The sequence below is a fragment of the Epinephelus fuscoguttatus genome, linkage group LG10 (assembly GCF_011397635.1).
Source record: "Epinephelus fuscoguttatus linkage group LG10, E.fuscoguttatus.final_Chr_v1".
Taxonomy (NCBI): Eukaryota; Metazoa; Chordata; class Actinopteri; order Perciformes; family Serranidae; genus Epinephelus; species Epinephelus fuscoguttatus.
The window spans coordinates 29,918,839-29,941,825 of NC_064761.1; the positions used below are offsets into that span (position 1 = coordinate 29,918,839).

General features: G+C 41.6%; 2 protein-coding genes across 3 annotated transcripts; both read left to right on the forward strand.

Annotated features, from left to right (window-relative positions):
• Window positions 1–1,294: 1,294 nt before the first annotated feature.
• LOC125896246 (uncharacterized) lies at window positions 1,295–22,987 on the forward strand. Its single transcript, XM_049588657.1, has 29 exons — window positions 1,295–1,414; window positions 1,509–1,581; window positions 1,714–2,118; window positions 2,298–2,402; window positions 2,494–2,685; window positions 2,843–3,034; window positions 3,192–3,380; window positions 3,505–3,690; window positions 3,809–4,015; window positions 4,149–4,328; window positions 4,440–4,569; window positions 4,696–4,738; window positions 12,129–12,218; window positions 15,687–15,762; window positions 15,881–16,267; window positions 16,358–16,465; window positions 16,751–16,936; window positions 17,027–17,218; window positions 17,760–17,945; window positions 18,054–18,239; window positions 18,334–18,516; window positions 18,625–18,810; window positions 20,308–20,493; window positions 20,622–20,807; window positions 20,935–21,120; window positions 21,357–21,545; window positions 21,644–21,832; window positions 22,452–22,571; window positions 22,673–22,987. The coding sequence occupies exons 1-29, from the start codon at window positions 1,412–1,414 to the stop codon at window positions 22,738–22,740; spliced, it is 4,809 nt and encodes a 1,602-aa protein (XP_049444614.1). The 5' UTR covers window positions 1,295–1,411; the 3' UTR covers window positions 22,741–22,987.
• LOC125896044 (P-selectin-like) lies at window positions 9,013–15,303 on the forward strand. Of its 2 annotated transcripts, none has more exons than XM_049588350.1 (8): window positions 9,013–9,258; window positions 9,377–9,772; window positions 9,853–9,999; window positions 12,129–12,218; window positions 13,606–13,785; window positions 14,017–14,106; window positions 14,194–14,215; window positions 14,405–15,303. In XM_049588350.1, exons 1-8 carry the CDS (start codon window positions 9,231–9,233, stop codon window positions 14,448–14,450), a joined length of 999 nt encoding a protein of 332 aa, XP_049444307.1. In that variant the 5' UTR covers window positions 9,013–9,230; the 3' UTR covers window positions 14,451–15,303. The 2 variants fall into 2 exon arrangements, with proteins under 2 accessions (XP_049444307.1, XP_049444309.1); XM_049588352.1 differs by having other exon boundaries at window positions 14,409–15,303.

Consider the following 22,987-nt stretch of genomic DNA (forward strand, 5'->3'; position numbering starts at 1 on the left):
GGACTCCACCGGATTGAATCATCATGCACACTCACGAAACTTACGCTTTTCTTTGCTTTCATTTGGTGGCAAAGATTCAAATGATTGATACTGAAATAAAAGAAAACAGTGGGAATTTCTTTGGCACTCTCAGACACTCTAATTAGCTCACAGGATTTTACAGCTTCCAAGACTGCAGTTTCCTTTGCAGTCGCCTTTCACTTTAGCATGAGTGCTGTGTTATCGGGCCTTTCCCAGGAAACTTATCACTTTCTTCATGCTTTTTATTTTGTCGTCACTTCTGTACATGTTTGTTAGAGTGTCACATTCTCAGGCACGTTAGTAGGCTACATTACAATACAATAGTGTTTTTTATCCTCACATCTAACTGGGCAACCAGAGTTATTGATTTTAGAGCAGTGGAACAACAAACCAAGATGTTTTTCTAAGTTTTATTTTTCTTTTTATCGATTTTGAGAAAGTTTGTTTTGTGATAATAAACTTACTGTTTATTTAAATGGAGTCTGGTGGGTTTGGTGATAGCAGTATCAACTGTTTCTGGTTGAACAAAGTGGGATCTCACTCTTTCATAAAAAGGTCAACCTCTGTATTGATATTTTCCATAATGTTGTCAGACAACAATCTGAGTCTGTCAGTGGCAAAAACAAGCACTTTTAGTGGACGTATATTGACAGTGCGTATTGGTCCCAGTGGGTGTATTGCAGCCTGTTTTGCAGCTTCCTGCTGCAGCTGTCATACTTAATACTGGGCAATGTTGAAACATGTTGTTCCCATTAGTCACTTAGACACAGAACAGGGGACAATAGGACACAGGCTGAAAAATGCTGAAGTCACCCTTTAAGTAAAAGTGTTTAATACTCCATAACAAGTGCAAATACTGCTTTAGGAATTGTAATCAAGTCAAAATGCATCATGTGCTTAGGATGAACATTTAAATCTTAAGAATATCAAACAACTGTAGAAGTCAAATAAATGTAGTATAAAAAGTAAAAAAGTTTAAAAAAACAAAACAATAATTTTCCTCTGAAATGTAGTGGAGTAGAAATATAAAGTAGAATAAAATACTCAAGTAAAGTAGAAATGAAACCCTGTTATTAAATGGAACACCACTTTTCTGTGACAATAATATTGATTTTCGCTCCTAAAACAAAGGAGAGAGGAAAAGAGTCAGAAGCAGAGAGGGGAAGTTTCCAAGGATTCTGATGGGATGGGGGCCATAGGTGGGGTGAGGGGGATTTCCACTGAAAAAGCCCACTTGTGATATGAGTTTCCTGGAAATGCAGACTGGCCTGTACAGCATATAAACGCCGGCTCCTCAGCACATCAAGCTCAGAGTGATCTCCTCCTCAGAAGAGTTGAGACCAAAGACATACTAAGAGTCCACTGCAGGTTATTACACATACCAGTTAAAATGGTAAGTGTAGAGGTAATAATTTAAACACAGTTCTCTTAATCAGTGATGCATTTATGATATAACTAATTGATCTCTTTTTTACTTTACTTTACAGGAGTTGTTTTTAGGATTACTTCAGACCCGTGGATCTAAGACCTCATGGATCAGCTTGACCTTTCTATGCTCAAGTATGTAAATCTAATGCAGACTGAATCTTTAGCGTCCCATTTTTGACTTCACTTTTCTTCTGTGTATTACTTTTTCAAATGAATCCACATTACCTTATAACCTAATGTGTTGTCTCTGCCCTCCATCCTCAGTGGTGTGCATGTGGACGACAGTAGATGGCTGGTCCTACTTCTACTCTGACAACTACATGAACTGGCAGCAAGCTAGAGACTGGTGCCGGGAGCACTACACAGACATGGTGGCCATCCAGAACCAGGAGGAGATCAAGCATCTCGATAGCTGGCTGCCCAAGAAATCCACCTACTACTGGATTGGGATCCGCAAGATCAATGATGTCTGGACCTGGGTAGGAACAAACAAGGCTCTGACAGCAGAAGCAACCAACTGGGCAATTGGTGAACCAAACAATGGCAAGAGTGGACACAATACAGGGTTGAATGAGGACTGCGTGGAGATGTACATTAAAAGGAGTGCACAAGCCGGCAAATGGAATGATGAGCGGTGCGGGAAGCTGAAGACCGCTCTGTGCTACGCAGGTGAGCAAGAGTTAGGATGCAAGAGCTGCTCATTTTAACTGCCTTGGTTTAGTTCATTATTAGGGAATCTATTGATTTAGCTGTTTTAAATTATTAAATGATCATGATTTAAAATTAAAAGCTCAGATAAATAGTTCTATTTTATGCAAGCTATATAAAAATACTTCTTCTTCCTCCAGCTGCCTGTAAGAACGACTCATGCCTTTACGGAGAGTGTGTGGAAACCATCAACAGCCACAAGTGTGAGTGCTTTGAAGGCTTTTATGGAGAGCAGTGTGAGCAAGGTAAGAAAACACTACTTTAAAAGTTTTAAAGTTTAAGTCACTTTCAGCCAGGATCTCATATCTGATTATGTTTTGCTTTCTTTGTTGGCAGTTGTTAAGTGTAACGAAGATGAAGTGACCGTTCCGAATAAAGGAAGTGTAGAATGCACTCACAAGTACGGAGACTTCTCCTACGACTCCTCGTGCCAGTACGCCTGTGAGGAAGGATACCAGCTGAGTATGTCAAGACCTCTGATATGCACTGCCTCCAAACAGTGGTCAGAGCAGCCTCCTACATGTGAATGTGAGTATCACAAAGCTACCAAAAAAAGTAAATGAAGTAGTGTGATACTGACCAATGTTATTGTGATCTCAAGTAATCATATTCGAAGCAACAGAGTTTTATTATCACAGTGATGGAGCCTGTTGTAATGTGTTGTTGATGGTCCTGTCGTCCACAGTGGTCCAGTGTCCGGAGCTGTCCAGCCCAGCAAGAGGATCCATGAAGTGCTCCGATCCTCTGGGTCCCTCCAGCTTCCAGTCCACCTGTGTGTTTACCTGTGATGAAGGCTACGTACTGGCTGGTTCTCCATCTAACACTCTGCAATGTGAAGCGTCAGGATTTTGGAACGCCTCACAGCCATCATGTGTTGGTACGCCCGAATTTTTATGTTCTTACCTGGCTGGATTTTATACTTCACATTATATCGATGATATTTTGTATTTAAGTCTATTATTACGAGGAAGAAGCTGTATGATGTTTTTGAAAAAGCTCCTGTTGACCTGTTTGGTTCCCCCTCTATTTTGCAGCTGTGCAGTGCCCTGATCTCCAGGAGCTGGACAATGGTGTTGTCAGGTGTGGAGATGATGTAGATAGGATGTTCAGCTACGAAAACACCTGCAGCTTCAGCTGCAACCCCGGCTACCACCTGGTGGGACCGAGCGAGGTGACCTGCACGTCAGCAGCTGAGTGGAGTCAGAGGATGCCTCGTTGTGAAGGTGAGGGCACACTTAATATTTAATCCAAACCACCTTCAGATGATTAAGATTAGCTTTCTTGTTTGTGCCTTTGTTACAAACATACTAATTATACCTTCTTTTTTTTTTTGCTTTTCCTGTGTAGCCATCACTTGCCAGAATCCAGAGGGAGAAGCTCACCTCATCACCCTTTGCAGCCAACCTTTGTCTGACCTGCGGCCAGACTCCACCTGCAGGTTCAGCTGTGAAGAAGGCTTCGAACTGCGGGGAGCACACACCACTCAGTGCTCTGAGGATGGACAGTGGAGTGAAGCCATACCTACCTGCAAAGGTATGGTAGCTTACGTTCACATAAATCTCTGCTCTAGTTTGCTACAGTTTTTACAGTTTTTGTTTTCTAATTTTGTTCTATGCCATGACATGTCATCATCTTGATTTTTCCTTTTTAGCAACTGGATGTCCTGTTCCTGAGATCCCCACAAATGTCCAGATCAGCTGCAGCCCCTCTCCGTCTTCACCTGTTTCTTCTGTGACTCAACATCCACTTGGTATGGTGTGCACTTTCAGCTGCGACGAAGGTCATGAGCTGCAAGGTGCACTCAGCATGGACTGTGCAAATCCTGGCCAGTGGACCTCCACACCACCGAACTGCACAGGTATACACATGTACCCATTTTGCCTGCGCTATTTGTAATGCCTGCTAAAAGTGCATACATAAGCTACAGTGAGATCTCCTTTATGAATATGTGAAGGTTACCATCTAAATTTTTGCTGTCTTCTCCCACACAGCGGTGAGATGCCCACTGCTCGAGGCGCCTGAAAACGGTCATATCAACTGCTCAAACAGTGAATCAGTGTACAACTCACAGTGCTCCTTCGCATGCAATCAAGATTACTCATTAATCGGACATGAGCTGCTGACCTGTGATCGCCATGGCAATTGGACTGGAGAGATACCCACCTGCAAAGGTAAAAGAGAGAGGCAACAAATGTTAGAAGAAATTTTAACATAAGAACCATATAAGAATACCAGAATAAGAGTTAAAGAGATCAAATATTAAATTGGTCATTTTTCCACAGCTCTCTCAACTCAGACTGCTGCCATCGCTTCTGTTGGGGTAGCTGGAGGCGCTCTGCTATCTGGTCTGTCTGTGGCTATGTGGATCCTGAAACGACTGAAGAAGAAAGCCACCAAGTTTGAGCTGAACAGGTGAGATAAACATTCACCTCTATCAAAGCATACACTCTTTTTTCTTTTCTTTTCTTTTTTTTTTTTTAAAAAAAGCAAGTTTGTTGAATTGCAGTGCTCATTTCCTTCTTCTGTGTTTTCTAACAGCACCTCTGAGATAGAAGACCCTCCACAGTCCTACAAAAACAGCGTTGACAGCCTCATATAAAACACATATTCAACATCAAAGGACAATTGTATATATCTGTAAAATACTTGGATGTGTGTCAGTCATATTAATGTGAACTGTAAGAATAATTTACATTGATATAATACATGTTAAATATGTCAGAGCTATGTATGGTGATAGAAAAGGTTTCCCCACCTTTGCATTTGTTGTATTATGTTTCCTTTAATGTCGTGATTTGCTCTGCCATGGTCAGACATGTATTTCCTCCCAAGGGGAGTTTTCTATTGAACATGTTGTTCTACAGCTTCATGAACATTCTGGAAATGTGGCTCTCTTCATGTTACTGTAAATGTTACATTGTGGGTGGATCGCCATGTCACTGCAGAACTGTGAATAATTTCACAATATTAAAGTATTTATGTACTATTTATTTACCAGACGGTCGTTGTATTTGAAAAGCTCATTTATATTTCTGTATGTTTAAAGCAGTGCTATTTTTTATTCACAATAAAAGGTCAAACTTATCATTTGCTTTTGGGCTTTTTTAATGCATCTTTCAATATCATGACCAGCTGTCAGTTTCAAAAAAAAAAAAAATAAAATAAAATATGTCGGCCATGTCATTACATTGATAGATGTTCCGAAGGTCAAGCCATCAACTCCATACACAACACCAACATTTTCCCACACTTTGAACAGTGACATTTATCCTGACATTGCAGGACATTGTGTGTTTTTACAGAGTTCCAGGAAGAACTTTTTCCAAACAACCCAGACCTCTTGTCTCTTTCTGTCACCTCCTTTACAATGGACGGGGCAGAGATGAATAGTTGAATAACATGAGAGGTAAGCACGGCAGGAAGAGCTATATTGCTGTGGTAATCTGTTTTACACATCATCACCATTGTTTGTTCTACCAAATTCAGTCCTCTATATGTCAGCACTTCGGCAGAACCAGAAATAGATCTGATAGCTTCCATCAGACTGAGGGAGCGTCTGACAGTGTGGGCACTCTGTTTCTCTGTAATGTGCTTATTTTAAAACTTGGATTTTCAACATGTCAGGGTGCAGAGAAGCAGTGTCACTAAAACCTGTCTTCTAGGATACTGAAAAACACATTCTAGTGACAAGGCTTCCCTCCATGGTGCTATGTACAGTAGGCAAGAGTTTGTAGTCAGGAATATATCACAGAAGCAAAACAGCCAAAGTGTCCAAGAACATATAATTAAAGCTGTAGTAGGTAAGCTTTATAAAACCCACCTTTAAGAGACTCATCCACTCAATAAACAAAAAACAGTTTTTCAGGTGAGAAACCAAACTTTTTCATCTCAGTTGTTTTTTGCATAGTTTCCATTGTGTTGTACGTACAATTGCTTCATTTAGATAGGTTCAAGTAGTAGTTTCTCTAGTTTAATTTGATGTGTTTCATTAGTGCTAGCTTTGAAGCTAAATGCTAAAAAGTTAGCTCTTTCATGGCTGCTAGGCATGGGGAGGGTTGTAACTCTTCGAAAGTGTTTATTGTTCAACTGTTAAAATGCTGTTCAAATGTCAACCTCATTCAGGCTACAACGCGCGCGCACACACACACACACACACACACACACACACACACACACACACACACACACAGGCTAATACTTTATTATTCTTGATTTTATTTATTTTATCGTACTTATTTTTGTATTTATGTTATATATTTCTATTTATTTTAATATTATAATTATTGTATTCTTACAAGTTTATTGTTCCTTCTTTATTGTTCATTAAAGTGTTTGAATACATTTAGCCTACTGTGAATCTTTTTTAAGCACAATAATTTAATTGTTACATCCATCCCCAGCTAGTGTTACAACTCACCCCGGTACTGGGGTACATTGTAACAATATACCTCTTTGTATTTGACATTAATTTCCATAATCTGTGATGGTGTAGTAGAGGTCAAAGTGTGTGTTATTTATAGCAGACAAATATGGGTACCTTGTATCAAAATTTAAGAGCTCTAACAAAAAACCCCACTGAGTTACACCAAATTGTCCCAAATGTAAAAGTCGTGCAGGCACTAGGTTGCATTGCCTGTGGGAATGCAATACAGTTCAGGTATTCTGGAGGGCAATATGTGCAAACATTAGTATTGCAATAGGACAACAGGTGTCAGCAAATCGCACTTTTATGTTTTCTTGGAAATGTCCCCAGTTTTCTTTAACAACATGAGGAAGTGATTCAATCACTCTTAATGCTGGCAAGGAAAGCAATCATGGTGAAGTGGGTAGGAGATGACCCTCTCTCTGTTCTTACGTGGAAATCTCTGATACCCGAGGTCGTGACTCTTGAAAAATTGCGACATTACATAAATGGGAGGATTCATAATTTTCAGCAGAAATGGAAGAGACCATTGGAAAATCTCGGAGTTAAATACAATTTGGAACTGAACTAACTGGACATATGCCTGAAATGGGACATTACGGGAATCTGACCCGTGTATGTGTTTCACTAGATTGACTTTCATGTTGTTTAAGTGCCGTGCTTCTCTCTTTTCACTTATTGACCAGTCTTGTAAACCTGTGAAAATTGTAAGAAAAACCTACCTTTGTGTCATATTTGCTGGAACTGTCACTATATCCACACAGCAGTACATGATACATCAACCTGGTCAAAAAAAGCTGTCCTTGAATGTCGGCATAATGCGCAGCTGGTTGCTGTTATAGTTTAATGACGCACGGCACCGTCAAGGGGCAAATGTGGCGGAACAAGAACCAAAGTTAAGACAGCGAAAGTCTGAGTTTGCTGGTTGGGTGGTGGATGGGTCGAGCAAACACCGACTTTCATCCGGGACAGCGGTGTTCGCGTCCTGTAAGATTCTAAAGCCAAACTCTGTTCTTTTTAACTAAACCTAACTATGTGTTTATGCTGCCTAAACCCAACCACGTGCGTTAGTTGCTGGAGTTAAAAAATGTCAGTTCGCATTGTTGTACCGACGTAGTGTGTTTATTTTGAAAGAGACTGTATGTAAATGGTAAATTTCCTGTGAAAACTGAAGAGCAACAGGCAGAACTTGACATGGCATCTCAGAACGTCGACCATTAACACACCCAGGGTACCTTTCACATCGTATCTGGACGTGGAAAGTCAATGACCAAATGTTGAGGTCGAGGATGACAATGTGTTAGATACAGATGATCTGTGAAAAAAAGAAATCATATTACTCTGCCTCCTTGTATTGCTTAAAATGGCATAGAGAGCTGCAGGTATGAGTTTGAAAACCCACAGAAGAATTAGCGTTTTAGAATCTTAATTCGTATTTGATCAGCACTTGCTGCTTTGACAATTTGACCGCAGTTCAGGAACAGCGCTTGATATGATTGACAGCTGCATCAGACACCCCTCAGCTCTGATAGGCTCTGATTATTTGTTCACAGTAGCAAATTCGTAGGGCTGCTGTGAAACCGCGCTTACTTAGGGCAACAAAACGTGCGTCAGTACAGTAGACAACCAAGAAAGGATGGCAGAGAAGATTCCCACACACCAGTGCAACTAAGCTGGACAGCCACTAAAAAGGTTCACAGGCTGAGATCAGTGCAAAAAATTCTGAAATTTAGGACATCCTTGCACAAAAAAAGTCAAGGACTGAAATTGCTTTTTATTTACTTTTTATTATTATTTTTTGCACTTTGTGCACCATTCTTTTTGTGCAAGGATGTTCTAAATAAATTGACTTTTTTTTGCATTGATTTCAGCCTGTGAACCTTTTTTTGTGTCTGTCCAGCCCAGTTGCACTGGTTTGAGAGTATCTCTTTCAGTAGCAAATGCCATTAGAGGCAATAGGAGGAGGAGGGACATGATATTTTTTTCTCTCATAAAACACTTTGTTAATGTAGTGGCAGTTTCAGCAGATATGACATAAAGTTATTTTCATGATGTATTTTTCATGACCAACTGTAGCTTTAATTGCACGAATTGGCAAGATTCTGCATTTTAAAATCTCCTTTTATGAGGGAAATATTACTGTGTGTTGGCACCAAGATTCAGTGGTGATCTGCACTGGGCTTTACTTTCATGTGAAACATTTTTGCATTGTTTGCGTTTCCTCCTTTTTATGAATTAGCAAGCCTGCATTTACCAGAAACAAGGGGCATTTCCCAAAACGACTGTTCAGGTGTAACAGGTCAATAAGTCACTCATTCATTCATCACATGCATTCACTCTGTCAAACAAACATCCAGGTATTCTGTGATAATGCCTTAGAGCAATATAAAAGCCTAACATTTCTCCGGGCTTGCAGCAAACTAACATTCACTTGCTGCACTGCTGTGGTATAAGGTTTTATATTTGATACAGTTAGAAAACAAGGATTTAACTTAAGTAGCAAGCTTATTTCAAGCAGTTTAACCTTTACCTACTGCGTAAGCAAGTAAAGAAGTTTTAATTTTGGCATTTTTCATGATCATTACTATTTTGGCTTCTGATTATTCTTTTGTTTGGACAGAAAACTGGTATTTTGAGTGCACTCATTGAAATGATTTGGATACTAATCCTCCTCCTTGGTGAGTATTATTTTTAACTCTAAAGCAAAATGTATAGTTTATATAGTGTGCATGAAATCTTTCAAATTGGATGACAAAAGACTTGTCCTTAACTTTTATCGTTCAAATTGTACATCAGGTTGCTCCCTTACTGAGACTTCCTTGGGCTGGACATATCATCACTCCCCTGGGACCATGAGCTGGTACAGTGCCCGAGACTATTGCCAAAAAACTTACACAGACATGGTGGTCATCCAAAACCAGGAAGAGAATGACTATTTGGTGTCCATGCTGCCAAACAGAAATAAGGCTCCATACTATTGGATTGGAATCACTAAAAAACACTTGAATGAAACTTGGACCTGGATTGGGAATAACAGCACGTGGATTGGTGAACACTCGTGGGCAGCAAACGAGCCCAACAACAACCACAGCACAGAGTTTTGTGTCGAGATCTACGTGAACAGGGGACCAAACCGAGGGAAGTGGAATGATGAGAAATGCGCCAATAGGAAATTTGCCGTTTGTTATAAAGGTATGAAAAGCTGAATGAAGGTTTGTTTCAGTTTCTAAAGCAGTACAGGTTGTTTTAGTGTTGCTCTTTTTCTTTAACAGCCCAATGTAATGCAACAATATGTGGCAGAGGACGATGCCAGGAGACCATAAACAACATAACCTGCCTCTGTGACCCTGGCTATAAGGGAGACATGTGCCAAACAGAAGAGGAGTCAGCAAACGGGGACGAAGTCACCAATTATCACAGTAGGTGTTTATTTAAAGGATAGGTTCACTTTTTTAAGTTTATCTTTAAAGAATTCTCACATGTCTATGTGCGCTGAAACAGTTTTTGGTCGCTGTAATTGTTCAAGTCCATATGTTGCAAACTGCATAAAAGTAATTCAGCACCAAAAATTCTTGGTTATTTATGGAAACAATGGATGCTAATTGTACAAAACGCGAACAGTCGACTCTCAGTCATTGTTAAGACATTGTTGAGCGTCTTCTGGCCTGGTTTTTGCAGTGACGACCCTTGTCGGCCTTTGCCAACTTTATTCTGGCCGATTCAGCCTGTTAAATTGGCGTCAGAGCAGGTGCAGTCCAACAGTAAGAAAAATCACTCTGATTGGGACGGAGAGAAACAAAACAGTGGAAAGCAAATAAATGGCTAAAGTCAAGAGGGCATGACCTTAAACTAACTTGTTATACTAGGTACGTTTTTTCACCATTGAACTCCTCAGCAGAAATGGTTTGTAATTGTTTGTATAACTGTTCGTTGGTGCAAGGTAAATATGCTTTGTTCTATCAACATCGGGTTGTATTGTTAATGTGCTAACTGGCTAACTAGCACCTTACATCTGTCGTATTGGTCTTCCAGTTTCCCTTTTTAAATGACAAGTACAGACTAAAGGCACCTGCTGGTATGGGGAGTTATTTCCTCTCACGCAGGCGCAGAGCTAAATGCTAGTTAGCTGTTGGTTGTGGTCTTTGCAATGTGTTCAGGTGCAAGTTTTCGGCTGAGACACAGGTGATGTGAGGAAATGCCTGTATTGTCACTAACTCTTTGATGTTGGTTTGGTGTGTTTGGGCCTTAAGGTGCAACCATGTCAATTTATAGTTGATAAACTATATGGATGATGGCTTTCCAGGGGAGGGGTTTAGCAAACTGTCCATTATCACCCAAACCTGCTGTTCCCCCATGCTCTTATGCAGGGCCGGCTCTTGGCATAGGGCCATCTAGGGCGCCACATGCTGGCGGGGGCACAGCTGCAAGCCCTCAAAAAAAAAAAAAAAAAAAAATAATAATAATAGTAATAATTTGCAGCCCCGGCTGGCGCTCTTTCCTCATGCTCTGTCTTGAAAAAAAGAGTAAATAAAGAAAAAGTAAACAACAACAACCCCCCTGTTGTTGTCATTATTTGACCTGGCCCTGAACCTGTCCTGCACCGTGCTCACTCACGTCACTGTTGGCGAGGGGGGTGGGTCGAGTTATCTGTGCCCATCTCAGGTAGGTAGCGGTTGTGACTGACAGACAACAAGAGGTCATAATTTGTCGAATTATTGGGTTATCATCACCTCCAAGCCCTCAGGTGCGACATACAGAAAGCGGAGGAAAGAGGAGGCGGAGGTCCAGTATCGAAGTATGTCGTCTTTTATAACATTAAAAAATGCAGTTTGACTTCTTTTCATTTGTACTAGCTAGCAGCTTGCGAAGATGAAATAAAGCAAAGTAGCCTAATAATTCTACTGTAGATAATGATGTGATCGCTGCCAAGGATTGAGTTAAGCTGCTGAGCTGGTTTATTGCTGTTTTTATCTGGTGAACTACTACTCGATAACAAATAGGGACAACTGTAAAACTTATGTGTGACTATATAATTGTAGTGCAACCTCTTTTATTTTAGCAATGCATAATCACAACTAGATAATAGTTTATGTTATGTTGAACACATCACTGGTGCAAGTAGTAGTCTGTCTGCTGCAGCTACATGTTTTGCTTGTACTGTACAGTAAAAGGTAAATCTACTCTACATCTGTCCAGATGTACTGACAAAATATTTGAACAAGAAGCCCCAAGAAGCTGCTGCAGAGGGGCCTTCTCTGACATCTCCTCCACTTTCTGAAAGTTTAGCCAATTATTTGTGGTCTCTGATACACTGCTATGTTGTCATTTTTATCATTATTTTTGTTGTTGTTATTGATATTATTATTATTATAATGTCATTATTATTACTACTGCATGTTCCAGTTTAACCTTGTTACTAATTACAGTAAATGTAGGTCAAAGAAAATAAAGTTTATCTGTACAGTGCCTACTTTGTATGAAGTAGAATGACACAACAACCTTAAAGCAGTGGTGTAACAGTATGGATGTGCTGTATGTTTTAATACAGCTACGAGTCAGGCAACAAGCAGCAGCACGGCTGGATTCAGCACACCACCTCACTACCTCACGACTTCCAGTGAGACACAGCCTGAATCAGGTGAGTTCTGTAATTGTATGTTACTGCTGCAGTCATGTTTCGAATGTAAATATGGCTGAATCCAGAAACATTTTTGTTGTTTCTATCAAATATTCACACCACACGGTGGTGTGGTGGTTAGCACTCTCGCCTCACAGCAAGAGGGTTGCCGGTCCCTGCCTCTCGCCCGATGTCAGCTGGGATAGGCTCCAGCCCTCCCGCGACCCTCAAGAGGATGAAGCGGTTAGAAGATGAATGAATGAATGAGTTCTGAGTTCACATCTTGTTTCCACTGCCTCCAAGTGGACATAAGCCAGTTATTGCAGGCTTAAGTTCAACAGAAGGGACTTAAAGGCGCTGTATGTAAGAATGTGGCCAAAACGGTTACTGCACTCAAATTCAAAATACTGCCGCGAGTCGTGTCCGCCCCCCCCTCACCTACAGATTCGAGGTTGCTGGACAGCGGCACGCTGGAGACTGATTTGTTTGCCCACGGGCGGCTGCTGTGGCAGGGCCGCATCACCGCGTCCTTGATCTTCGGTTTTCCAGCGGACTGTTTGAGCAAGTCCGGCTTCTCTCCTGCTAACGTTGCTGCCGGGATACAGCTGAGGAGACTGCTAATGCTATGTACCGGGACACTGCTAACGCTGCTTGCCGTGCTGCTGTAGCTCAGTCGAAACTGTAACTGATGCTGAGATTCTACTGACTGCGTGACTGGTGGATGGCGGTGGGTGGCGCAACAGGCCAAAACACAAATTCAAAACATAAACATGATTTGCGGACCGTAAAATTTTTTTTTAAATGCGAATATTCTGGCTGTACTATTGTTGTCGGTGAGATCAGTATGTTATATGAACATTATTCCTTCGTCTCTGTGACATATTAGGAGGATTTTAGGACTATTTGCTTTAGATTTCTTACATATAGCTCCTTTAATGTTGTTGATTCTTTCTGTAAACACAAGACACCAATATCATGTTAGAATGTCAGTCTGAGGTGCTCTTGTCCCCTTTAGCCTTATATGTGTATGTTTGCGGAGGCACATTTGAAAGCTCCCTCGGTTAGCAGTTTAAGATGTAGTATTTATAACTGATTGCTGACATTCAGATGTATGAACTTTTCACTATCTCCTTCCTCAGAATATCCTCTGTATTGTTCGCTGTCTCAAGCGGCACTTCTTCAGAACATCACAATTATTCTTCGACAGAATTTTAATATGGGCATCACCAGCCTCTGCATCTGTTTCCTCTGTTTCCTGAGGCCAGGCTGAAGATCACATTCAAAATACTGATCAAAATACTTGCATCAGCATGCTCCTGCTCTAAAAATTATTTTCATAGTAGAAAGCTGGTGTGAAACTGTTACATAACTGCATCATTGATGGCCTTTACCCTGTGTGTGCCCCTAGCCGTGGAGTGCCCCCCTCTGCCTCAGCCCGATAACGGATACCATAGCTGCTTGGGAGGAAACCTGACATTCAACTCCACATGTCAGTTTAAATGCTACTCAGGCTTCCGGATGGTAGGCTCACCGGCTGTTACCTGTGGGGTCACCGGGGTCTGGAGTGGCCCAAGACCTGTTTGTGCAAGTAATTATTCAAAGTTATATAAGCTTGAATTATTTTCTTAATAAAGGATAAATCCACCAAAACCAGGGCCGACCATTCTTTGCACTGGTTATGTTGTTTCTCCTGCTTCTAATAAATCACAAGGGAACAGCAGCAGTGATAGTTGTGGTAATAAATTGTTTTTTAAAAAAAATATCACATTATCAAGTATCGTACAACACAGGATAAAATGACTGTGTTTTATTTTCTCAGGCTATAAACAGGCCCTGTTTGCTGTCACTGGGTGTGGAGCCCTCTCAGCCCTCAGCTGCATCTGTTTTTGCTGGATGAAACGCAGAAGAAGTCAGTTTCTCAATCATACTAGAAAAAGAGATGCATGTTATTGCAACAGACCTCAATAGTAATCTGTTTTCTGTTAATTTCTCACAGGAAAGAAACTTGCCCAAGTAAGGTCAGTGTTGAAATGTACCAGTCCAAAGCAACTCCACCTATTTCTTGAGAAGTTGATTAACCCAAATGTTACTTTTCATTTCTTCTGCTACCTAAAATGCTAAAATGTTTACTTAAGTGTAACTATGATTCAGTTTGGTAAATCAGTCAGAAAGTGTCTCTTTATTGTTAATCTGGTTCTCCCTCACAGGCAGTCTGAAGAGGTGACAAGTCCATTCAGTGAGGGACAAGGATGAAGAACAGCTGGGACCTCATTTATACATCTTTTTAAAATATATCTAGAATGACCCATATGCAGTTACTTGTATTAATCTTAGTAGACTGCTAATAAATCAACCTAAACAGTCACTGGCTGCACAGGTTGTTTGCCAGGATTATCAGTTAGCTAAGTGTTTTGTCTTATATACTGTGTGTTAAAGCTTCATTTGGATATATGCATCCATATAACGTGTGTAGCCAATGTATGTGTATGTGACAGAGGTGTGGACTTGAGTTGCATGACTTGGACTCAAGTCAGTATCGAGTCACAATTCTGGTGACTTTAAACTTGCACAACTCGATGTACAACTGGACTTGGACTTTCACGCCGATGATTTGTGACTTCACTTGGACTCGAGCTGTTTGACTTGAAAATACTTGATACCGTACCCAAGCCATTATACACATTTGAAGAGCAAGTTATAGACATTTTTCCAATATGAGATGAGGTAAATAAAGCAACACAGGACAAAAACATACAAAATTCATTGTGTTGTGACACTGCTTAATAGTGCTATATGAAAGTCAGTATTGCTTTTTTCTGATTAAGTTAAGTCGCACTTCGTTTAACAAATGAAAACACATTTTAAAAGCCCCTTGTGTTTTTTGTAAAGCAATTCTATTATTGCTCTGTTGTTTAAACAGCATTAAATTTGGCGAAGAGAGCATAATAAGCTGTTTAGGACTTGTTTGTGACTTGAGTGCAAAGACTTGAGACTTACTTGCAACATGCAAATTATTGACTCAGTCCCACCTCTGGTATGCGATAGCTTATTATAATCATGCATATGTGAACTCAAAGCATGCATTTAATAACACTGGAGTTGCATTTCTGTGGTATCTAAATATAATAAAATAAATTGAATCTAAAATGTTTTAAGTCAAGTTTTAATGAGTATTAGTGAATGTCTGTGTTTGTGTATGCATCTGGGTCTGTGCGTTTGTGTTCCCAGACAATAATGGGTGGTAGAGTGGTGTCCTTCCTGACAGGAAGTTACTGCATAAGTGATATTACAAAACTGGTCGTTGACTCATTCTCTGAAGGACAATTAATGCCACTTTGCCATCAATTGTCAGCAAGGTGGAGTAAACACATTGGCAACACTCAGTAGCTGAAGACGGACCAAATGGTAAGAGCTCTTAAATATTGCTGCAAGTGTTGTACTTTCACGCTCATATGCAATTATGGGAAATAAATTCTCTTTTTATTTCAGATGTCTCAAGGATCAGTTGGTAGACAAAGCCTGCATCACATGGTGCTGATAGCTGCATTGATTGCATTAGCCAGAGGTAGGTCTGCATAATCTTACAGGCAATGAACTCTTTCAGACTTTTTTTTTGTTTTGTTTTTTTTTGCTTTACCAGTTCAAGTTTTGTCTCATCATTGTGTGCATTAACCTAATCTTAGACCTGAGCAGCGGTGGAGGAGCACAGGCATGGACCTACAGCTACAGCATCAGTCCAAACCGTAGATGGCTTGAAGCCCGCCAGTGGTGCCAGCGGCACTTCACAGACATGGTGCCCATCCGTAACAAGGAAGAGAATGACTTTATCAACAATCTGGTGCCATATCATTCAAGATACTACTGGATAGGCATAGGCAAGAAGGATGGAGAGTGGATCTGGAAAGAAAACGATGAAAAGGTGCCCAAAGAAGTTGAGAACTGGGCACCAGAGGAGCCAGATGACATAGCAGAGCAGGACTGCGTGGAGATTTACATTAAGAGGCGGCAAGACATGGCCAAGTGGAACAATGAGAACTGTCTCAAGAGGAAAGGAACCATCTGCTACAGTGGTAAAACCCTTATTGTGTGTTTGATTAAAACATTACCCGACTCCTGTAGACTTATTATAACATGTGAGCTCTGTCCCGGTGTGTATGTAGCCTCCTGTACACAGGATTCCTGCAGTGCCAATGCAGACTGTGTGGAGACTATAGGGAACTATACCTGCCTGTGCCATCCTGGTTTTCTGGGATCACGCTGTGAAGAGGGTGAGCAAACGCTATCGTAATATGTTTAAAGGTCTAGTGTGTAGGATTTAGGGGAATATATTGACAGAAATTGAATATAATGCAAAAAAGAAGGTTTTCTTTTGTTTATAATCACCTGAAAATAAGTAATGTCTGGTTTTAATTAGCTTAAAATGAGCTGTTTATCGACATAGGGAGCTGGTCCTCCGCAATCCTCACCACTAACTCGTACGCACTGCTCCTTTAAACTGGCCACGAGCTTGTTCTGTGATGAGCTAAATATATTTTGGTTTGTTTTCTCTTCAGCAATCTCATGCGAACCCTTGCTGGATCCAGAACAAGGTTCTCACTACTGTTTCCATCCCCACGGGTCCAGTCGGTTCAACTCTTCCTGCCGTTTCCACTGTGAACTTGGCTTTCAGTTGGTCGGCATGCCACAACTGTTATGCCAAGCCAGTGGACGTTGGAACCACCCCGTCCCTCTGTGTCAAGGTATGTCAACTGGATATCAACAGTGGCAAAAAGAATTATTATTTCAGGTATGAACGTTATAAGGAAAATATTTCTCACTGCCTGTCTTAGCTGAACAGTGTCCAGCTCTGAACCACACCAGCATCAGCGCAGGTAGTTTGATCTGCAACCACCCCATTGCACCTTACAGCTACAACTCCACCTGTGAGGTCAGGTGTGATGAAGGCTATGAGCACAGTGGAGTGGACCAGATACGTTGTGACCACACCGGCAAGTGGACAGCCAGTGTCCCAACATGTACAAGTAAAGTGACTGTCATTACCTTTGACTATATAATTAGACCCAATCATGCTTTAAACTGTATCATTACCTTAACCTAATTGAAAATGTATAATCTAACTTTAATAATGATGACATTTTATCCACATTTTTTGTGAAAGTCACTGCTACTGCCACTTTTAATGTGACTTCCCTTTTTGAAATACTCAGCCTCTGTTAATAGATTAATGGCCTGGGCCCCTTTTAACCAATACTTAGCTGACCAAAATATGTAATCGCATCCTGTCCAGACTGCACGGCAGACCAGCTTCAGGTCACATTTGTTATCACTTGACTCCACACTCATTTATGTCTGCATTGGGAAAACAACATTGTGGTCTAATGTGGGTGGAAAGTTACTGTTTCCCTTGACTGTAAATTTTGTCAGTATTATGTCATGCTCATGCTATGTTTATAAAAGCGGAGTCATAATGCACAGTCATTCAAACTGACGTATTTCTTTAGGAACATTGATTTCCATTGAGTGGACTGACTGTGTGTGATTTATATCTACATCCCACCGCAGTAAAAAAGTGCTCCCCCATTTTCTTCCCTGTCACGGGCAATGTGACATGTGTGGACGCTGTGGAGCCTTTCTCCTTTGGCTCACGGTGTAACTTCACCTGCCAGGAAGGCCGCTACCTGACCGGGGACAACACATTCACCTGTCTGGCCTCGGGACAATGGAGCAACCCTACACCTACATGCACAGGTGGGTCAGGGAAATTATGTCAGGGCTGCCTGAAAGCAACACAAGCTTCCTAATAACTTTCAAATTTGTACGCAGCTCTGATGAGTGATTGTGTTTCTTCTTCTCTAGTGGTACAGTGCAACAGTTTAACGGCTCCGCCCCATGCCTCCATGCAATGTCAGGACCCTCTGGGGACATACAGCTTTGGGTCAACATGTACGCTGCAATGTGAAGAGGGATTTGATCTGATTGGCACAACCATTACAAAATGTTCTGCACAGGGCAACTGGAGTCATGCACTTCCTCTTTGCCAGGGTATGACTATAGATGATAAGCGTGTTCTCATTGCTAATTTTTTGTACTTTATATTGTGTAATTCATCTCTCCCTTGTCTCTGTTTTACTCCAAGCTAAGAAATGTAATCCAATAAATCCACCTCATGGCTCCCTGTCCTGTTCTGACCCAAATGGTCTATTCAGTTTTGGTTCTCTGTGCACGACAACATGTGACGAAGGCTTTCTATTGAATGGGACAGCCAGCACTGAGTGCACCTCCCTGGGCAGGTGGAGTGTAGACGTACCACATTGCTTGGGTGAGTAAATGAATTATGTCTGTGACTGTATCATGATCTGTGATTTCTTTCTGGTATCATTTTGCCAAATAAAATTCTAACATATTTCATTGCTTTCTCTCTCCCCAGCCATGAGGTGTCCTGCTCTGAGCCCTCCCTCCCATGGCTCATTGGTCTGCTCTGATCCCCACGAAGAGTTCAGCTTTGGTTCTCACTGCACGTCAACCTGTGAGGAGGGTTTCCTCCTGAATGGGACGGCTGACACAGAGTGTACTTCTCTTGGCACATGGAGCACGGACATCCCACGTTGTCTGGGTAAAAACAATCTCTGGACCATAATCTGTTGACTATAATCAACATAAGAGCTCATTCACTAACAAAGACCATGCCAATAAGATAAACATAGTAATAATAATGGTTTATTGCATTTGGTGGATTAAGGGTTTGGAGGAAAGCATGAAGGGATGAGGATCAAGAGATGAAGGTATGATAGGATGTACAATGAAGGGATGAGGGTCGAGGAATAATGGGATGAGGGTCAGAGATGAAGGATAAAGGGATGAGGGTCGTTTGATGAAGAGTGCGGGATGAAGGAATGAAGGTGGAGGGATGAAGGGGTGAGGGTCGAGGGTTGAAAGGATAAGGGTGAGGGTTGAGGGATAAATGGATGAAGGGCTAGGGATGAAAGAATGAGGGTCAAAAGATGAGGAGTGAGGAATGAAGGGATGAGGGTCAACGGTCGAATGGATGAGGGATGAAGAGATGAGGGTTGAAGGGTTGAGGGATAAATTGATGAAGAGTTAGGGATAAATGGATGAAGGGTTAGAGATGAAAGAAGGAGGATCAAAGGATGTAGAGTGAGGAATAAAGGGATGAAGGTCGAGGGTCGAATGGATGATGGATGAAGAGATGAGAGTTGAATGGATGAGGGATGAAGAGATGAGGGTCAAAGGGTTGAGGGTTGAAGGGTTGAGGGTCGAAGGTATGAGGTTGAGGGATAAACGGATGAAGGGTTAGAGATGAAAGAATGAGGATCAAAGGATGAAGAGTGAGGAATGAAGGGATGGGGTTCGAGGGATGAAGGGATGAAGGTGGAGGGATGAATGGTTGAGGGTTGAATGGATAAGGGATGAGGGTTGAAGGGTTGAGGGTCGAAGGGTTGAGGGATGAATGGATGAAGGGTTAGGGATGAAAGAATGAGGATCAAAGAATGAAGAGTGAGGAATGAAGGGATGGCGGTTTAGGGATGAAGGGATTAGGGATGAAGAGATGAGGGTTGAATGGATGAGGGATGAAGAGATGATGGTCAAAGGGTTGAGGGTTGGAGGGATGAATGGTTGAAGGGTTAGAGATGAAAGAATGCGGATCAAAGGATGAAGAGTGAGAAATGAAAGGATGATGGTTTAGGGATGAAGGCTGGGTCAATGGGCAATGACAAATCTGTTGGTCGAAGGCAGGAACGCAGAACCCGAGAGTTGAGACTGAGTGGGAGAGTTGTCTCTTTGTAACCCCAGCTTTGGGTAGAGCCCCTGCTGGTTCCTGTGCGCAGAAAGGAGCAGAGAAGAAGATGTAAGAGGCACAAAGGGATTGGGCGGGTGGGATGTGAGAAGTGTGTCGAAGAGACAGAGAATGGATCAGGTGTGCTTAAATACTTTTGAGTGGAAATTGGATATGTTTAAGACGTGGTCTTTGTCCCTGAACCCAGTTTTATAAAACCATAATTATTTCATGGTTTAGTGTTCCAACATCAATTTACCTCATAAAGCTCTAAAATACCTTGTTGATCTCTTCCTCTACCTGTTTATCTTCCAGCCAAAAGATGTCCCACTCTGAGCTCTCCCTCTCATGGCTCCTTTATCTGCTCTGATCCTTACAAGGTGTTCAGTTTTGGTTCACTGTGCACGTTGACATGTAAGGAGGGCTTTGTACTGGATGGGACAGCTAATACTGAGTGCACCTCTCTGGGCATATGGAGCACAGACATCCCACGTTGTCTGGGTAAGGTATACATATTTGTATCATAATCTGCTGATTATAATCCATACAAAAGTTCTTAATGTTTTGGTTTAGATGTCTTGACTGCATTTTATTATCATAAACCTCTCCTTCTCTCTCTTCTCCTCCAGCTAAGAAATGTCCTGCTCTCAGTTCTCCCTCCCATGGCTCCTTAGTCTGCTCTGATCCTCATCAAGAGTTCAGTTTTGGTTCTCGATGCACATCCACCTGTGAGGAGGGTTTCCTCCTGAATGGGACAGCTGACACTGAATGCACCTCTCTTGGCACATGGAGCAAAGACATCCCACGTTGCTTGGGTAAAAACAATCCATCTATTTGTTGATCATAATCCACAGAGGAACTCTTCTTTCATGGTTTAGATTCAATGACTCTTGTCTTCTCTTTAAATAGCTTTGCTCCTTTATGTCTCTGTTTCTCTTCCAGCTAAGAGATGCCCCACTCTGAACTCCACCTCTCATGGCTCCTTAGTCTGCTCCGCTCCTCATGGGGAGTTCAGTTTTGGTTCTCAGTGCTCGTCTACCTGTGAGGAGGGTTTTCTACTGAATGGGACGGCTGACACTGAGTGCACCTCTTTGGGCATGTGGAGCAGAAAAATGCCCCACTGTCTGGGTAATAATTCAAAATTTCAGAGAGTTACACTTGACATGTATTCTCTTCTGCTAGGTGCACATTACCATACACTCATGACTTGGAATGTGGGTTTACAGATGTCACTGTGTTGATTTATATCACAACACACCAACTGTGTTTTTATTTGTCATGTCTAAAATCAGTGGTAAGTGTGTTAAAGGGAGATGAGGATTGCTTGGTCTGAAACTGATGGTCATATTTTTTGTTATCCACAGCTCAGCCATGCCCCCTGCTGGCCAAGGCTCCACAACATGGTAGGATGAACTGCAGCCACCCATACTCCTCTTTTAGCTTTGGCTCCCACTGTGACTTTGACTGCAATGAGGGCTTCTGGCTGAGAGGAACACCAACTATGACATGCAACACCTCAGGCCACTGGAGTCAAGATCTGCCCACCTGCCAGCGTGAGAGCTCACAATACCTTAAACTTACTTGCTGATCTGGTACTCAAACAGCTGATCCAATGTCATTAATTTCAATTTCTGTCTTTTTCACACCTCAGCGGTGCAGTGTGAGGCCATTAGTGCCTTGTCTTCATCCCTGTCTATGAACTGCTCCCATCCTCTGGGGAATTTCAGCTTTGGCTCCCAGTGTCTTTTCACTTGTGGAGGAGGATCCTCCCTGAATGGCACAGATGTGCTGTCTTGCTCCTCCACTGGGTTTTGGAATGACAGCCTGCCTATATGCATAGGTAAATTGGTTTTTCAGCATACTAACATGATCACAATGACAATGCTATCTTAGGCAGGTATAATATTTGATATCTAATCAGCGCAAACTAGAGCTGAAGTATTGGACATATTGAAATTTTGACATGACAGCTCAAGAGAGAAAGTTAAATGATCACCAACGTGATTAGATTCCATCCTGAGGGGGACATAAATGTGTGTAGTAAATTTCTAAGCAATCCATCTTATAGCTGTAAAGACATTTTATAAAAAAACCCCACAAATATCAACCTCTTGGTGGCACTACGGGTCACCAAAGTCATTAGGATACATCACGTGGGAACCATGAATGTCAGTACCAAAGCTTGTGCCAATTCATGTGCATGTTAAATTTTCGAAAATGTTCACCTGCTGCTTGTGCTACAGGGGAAGTCAGGAGATTACCAAGATCATTAGGGAGATCATGCTCTGGGAACCGAGAATCTATGTAAAAAAACTTTCATAGTAATCCATCCAATAGCTGTTGAGATATTAAAGTGCGGACCAAAGTGGTGGAGTGACCGATCGAGAAATGTGCAGTTAGGATAAAACAACAAATTAAAAACAACTTGTATTGAGTGTGATCTTTATGTGTTCCTGTAGGAGATATGCCAGTGGGGAATGCCATGCTGCTGTCAACGAGTGCAGGAGCAACCTACATTCTCTTGCCACTTGTCCTGATTGGACTGGCTTTGTTCGCTTTAATGCGATTAAAGAAAAAAAGTAAGACTTACTTTAATGCTGCTGTACAGTTTGATACATACAAATGCAGCATGTTGTAGCACTCACAGCACATCTTTAATCCTTATTTCTGATTTTTGCAGAAAAGAATGTCATGTATGCGCCAGCATGGGGGGAGCATGAGAATCCAGCATTTGAATCTGAGACCTGAGTTTTGCAGCAAATCATTTCACATACTGAAGCCCAATGCTTGCTGTTATTATACAAAGCTTGGTAGTAATTGGTGCCAGAAGATTACAGTGGAATAAGAGCTTTACGTTAAGAGTGATATCGGTTTCCTCAGACAATCCTTAAAATGTAGATAATAATGCACATTTTGAATTATTTTGATAAAAACACAAAGTTGGGTGCAGCTTGTGCTTGCTCTTGTATATTGCTTGATTGTCAATAAACTATCA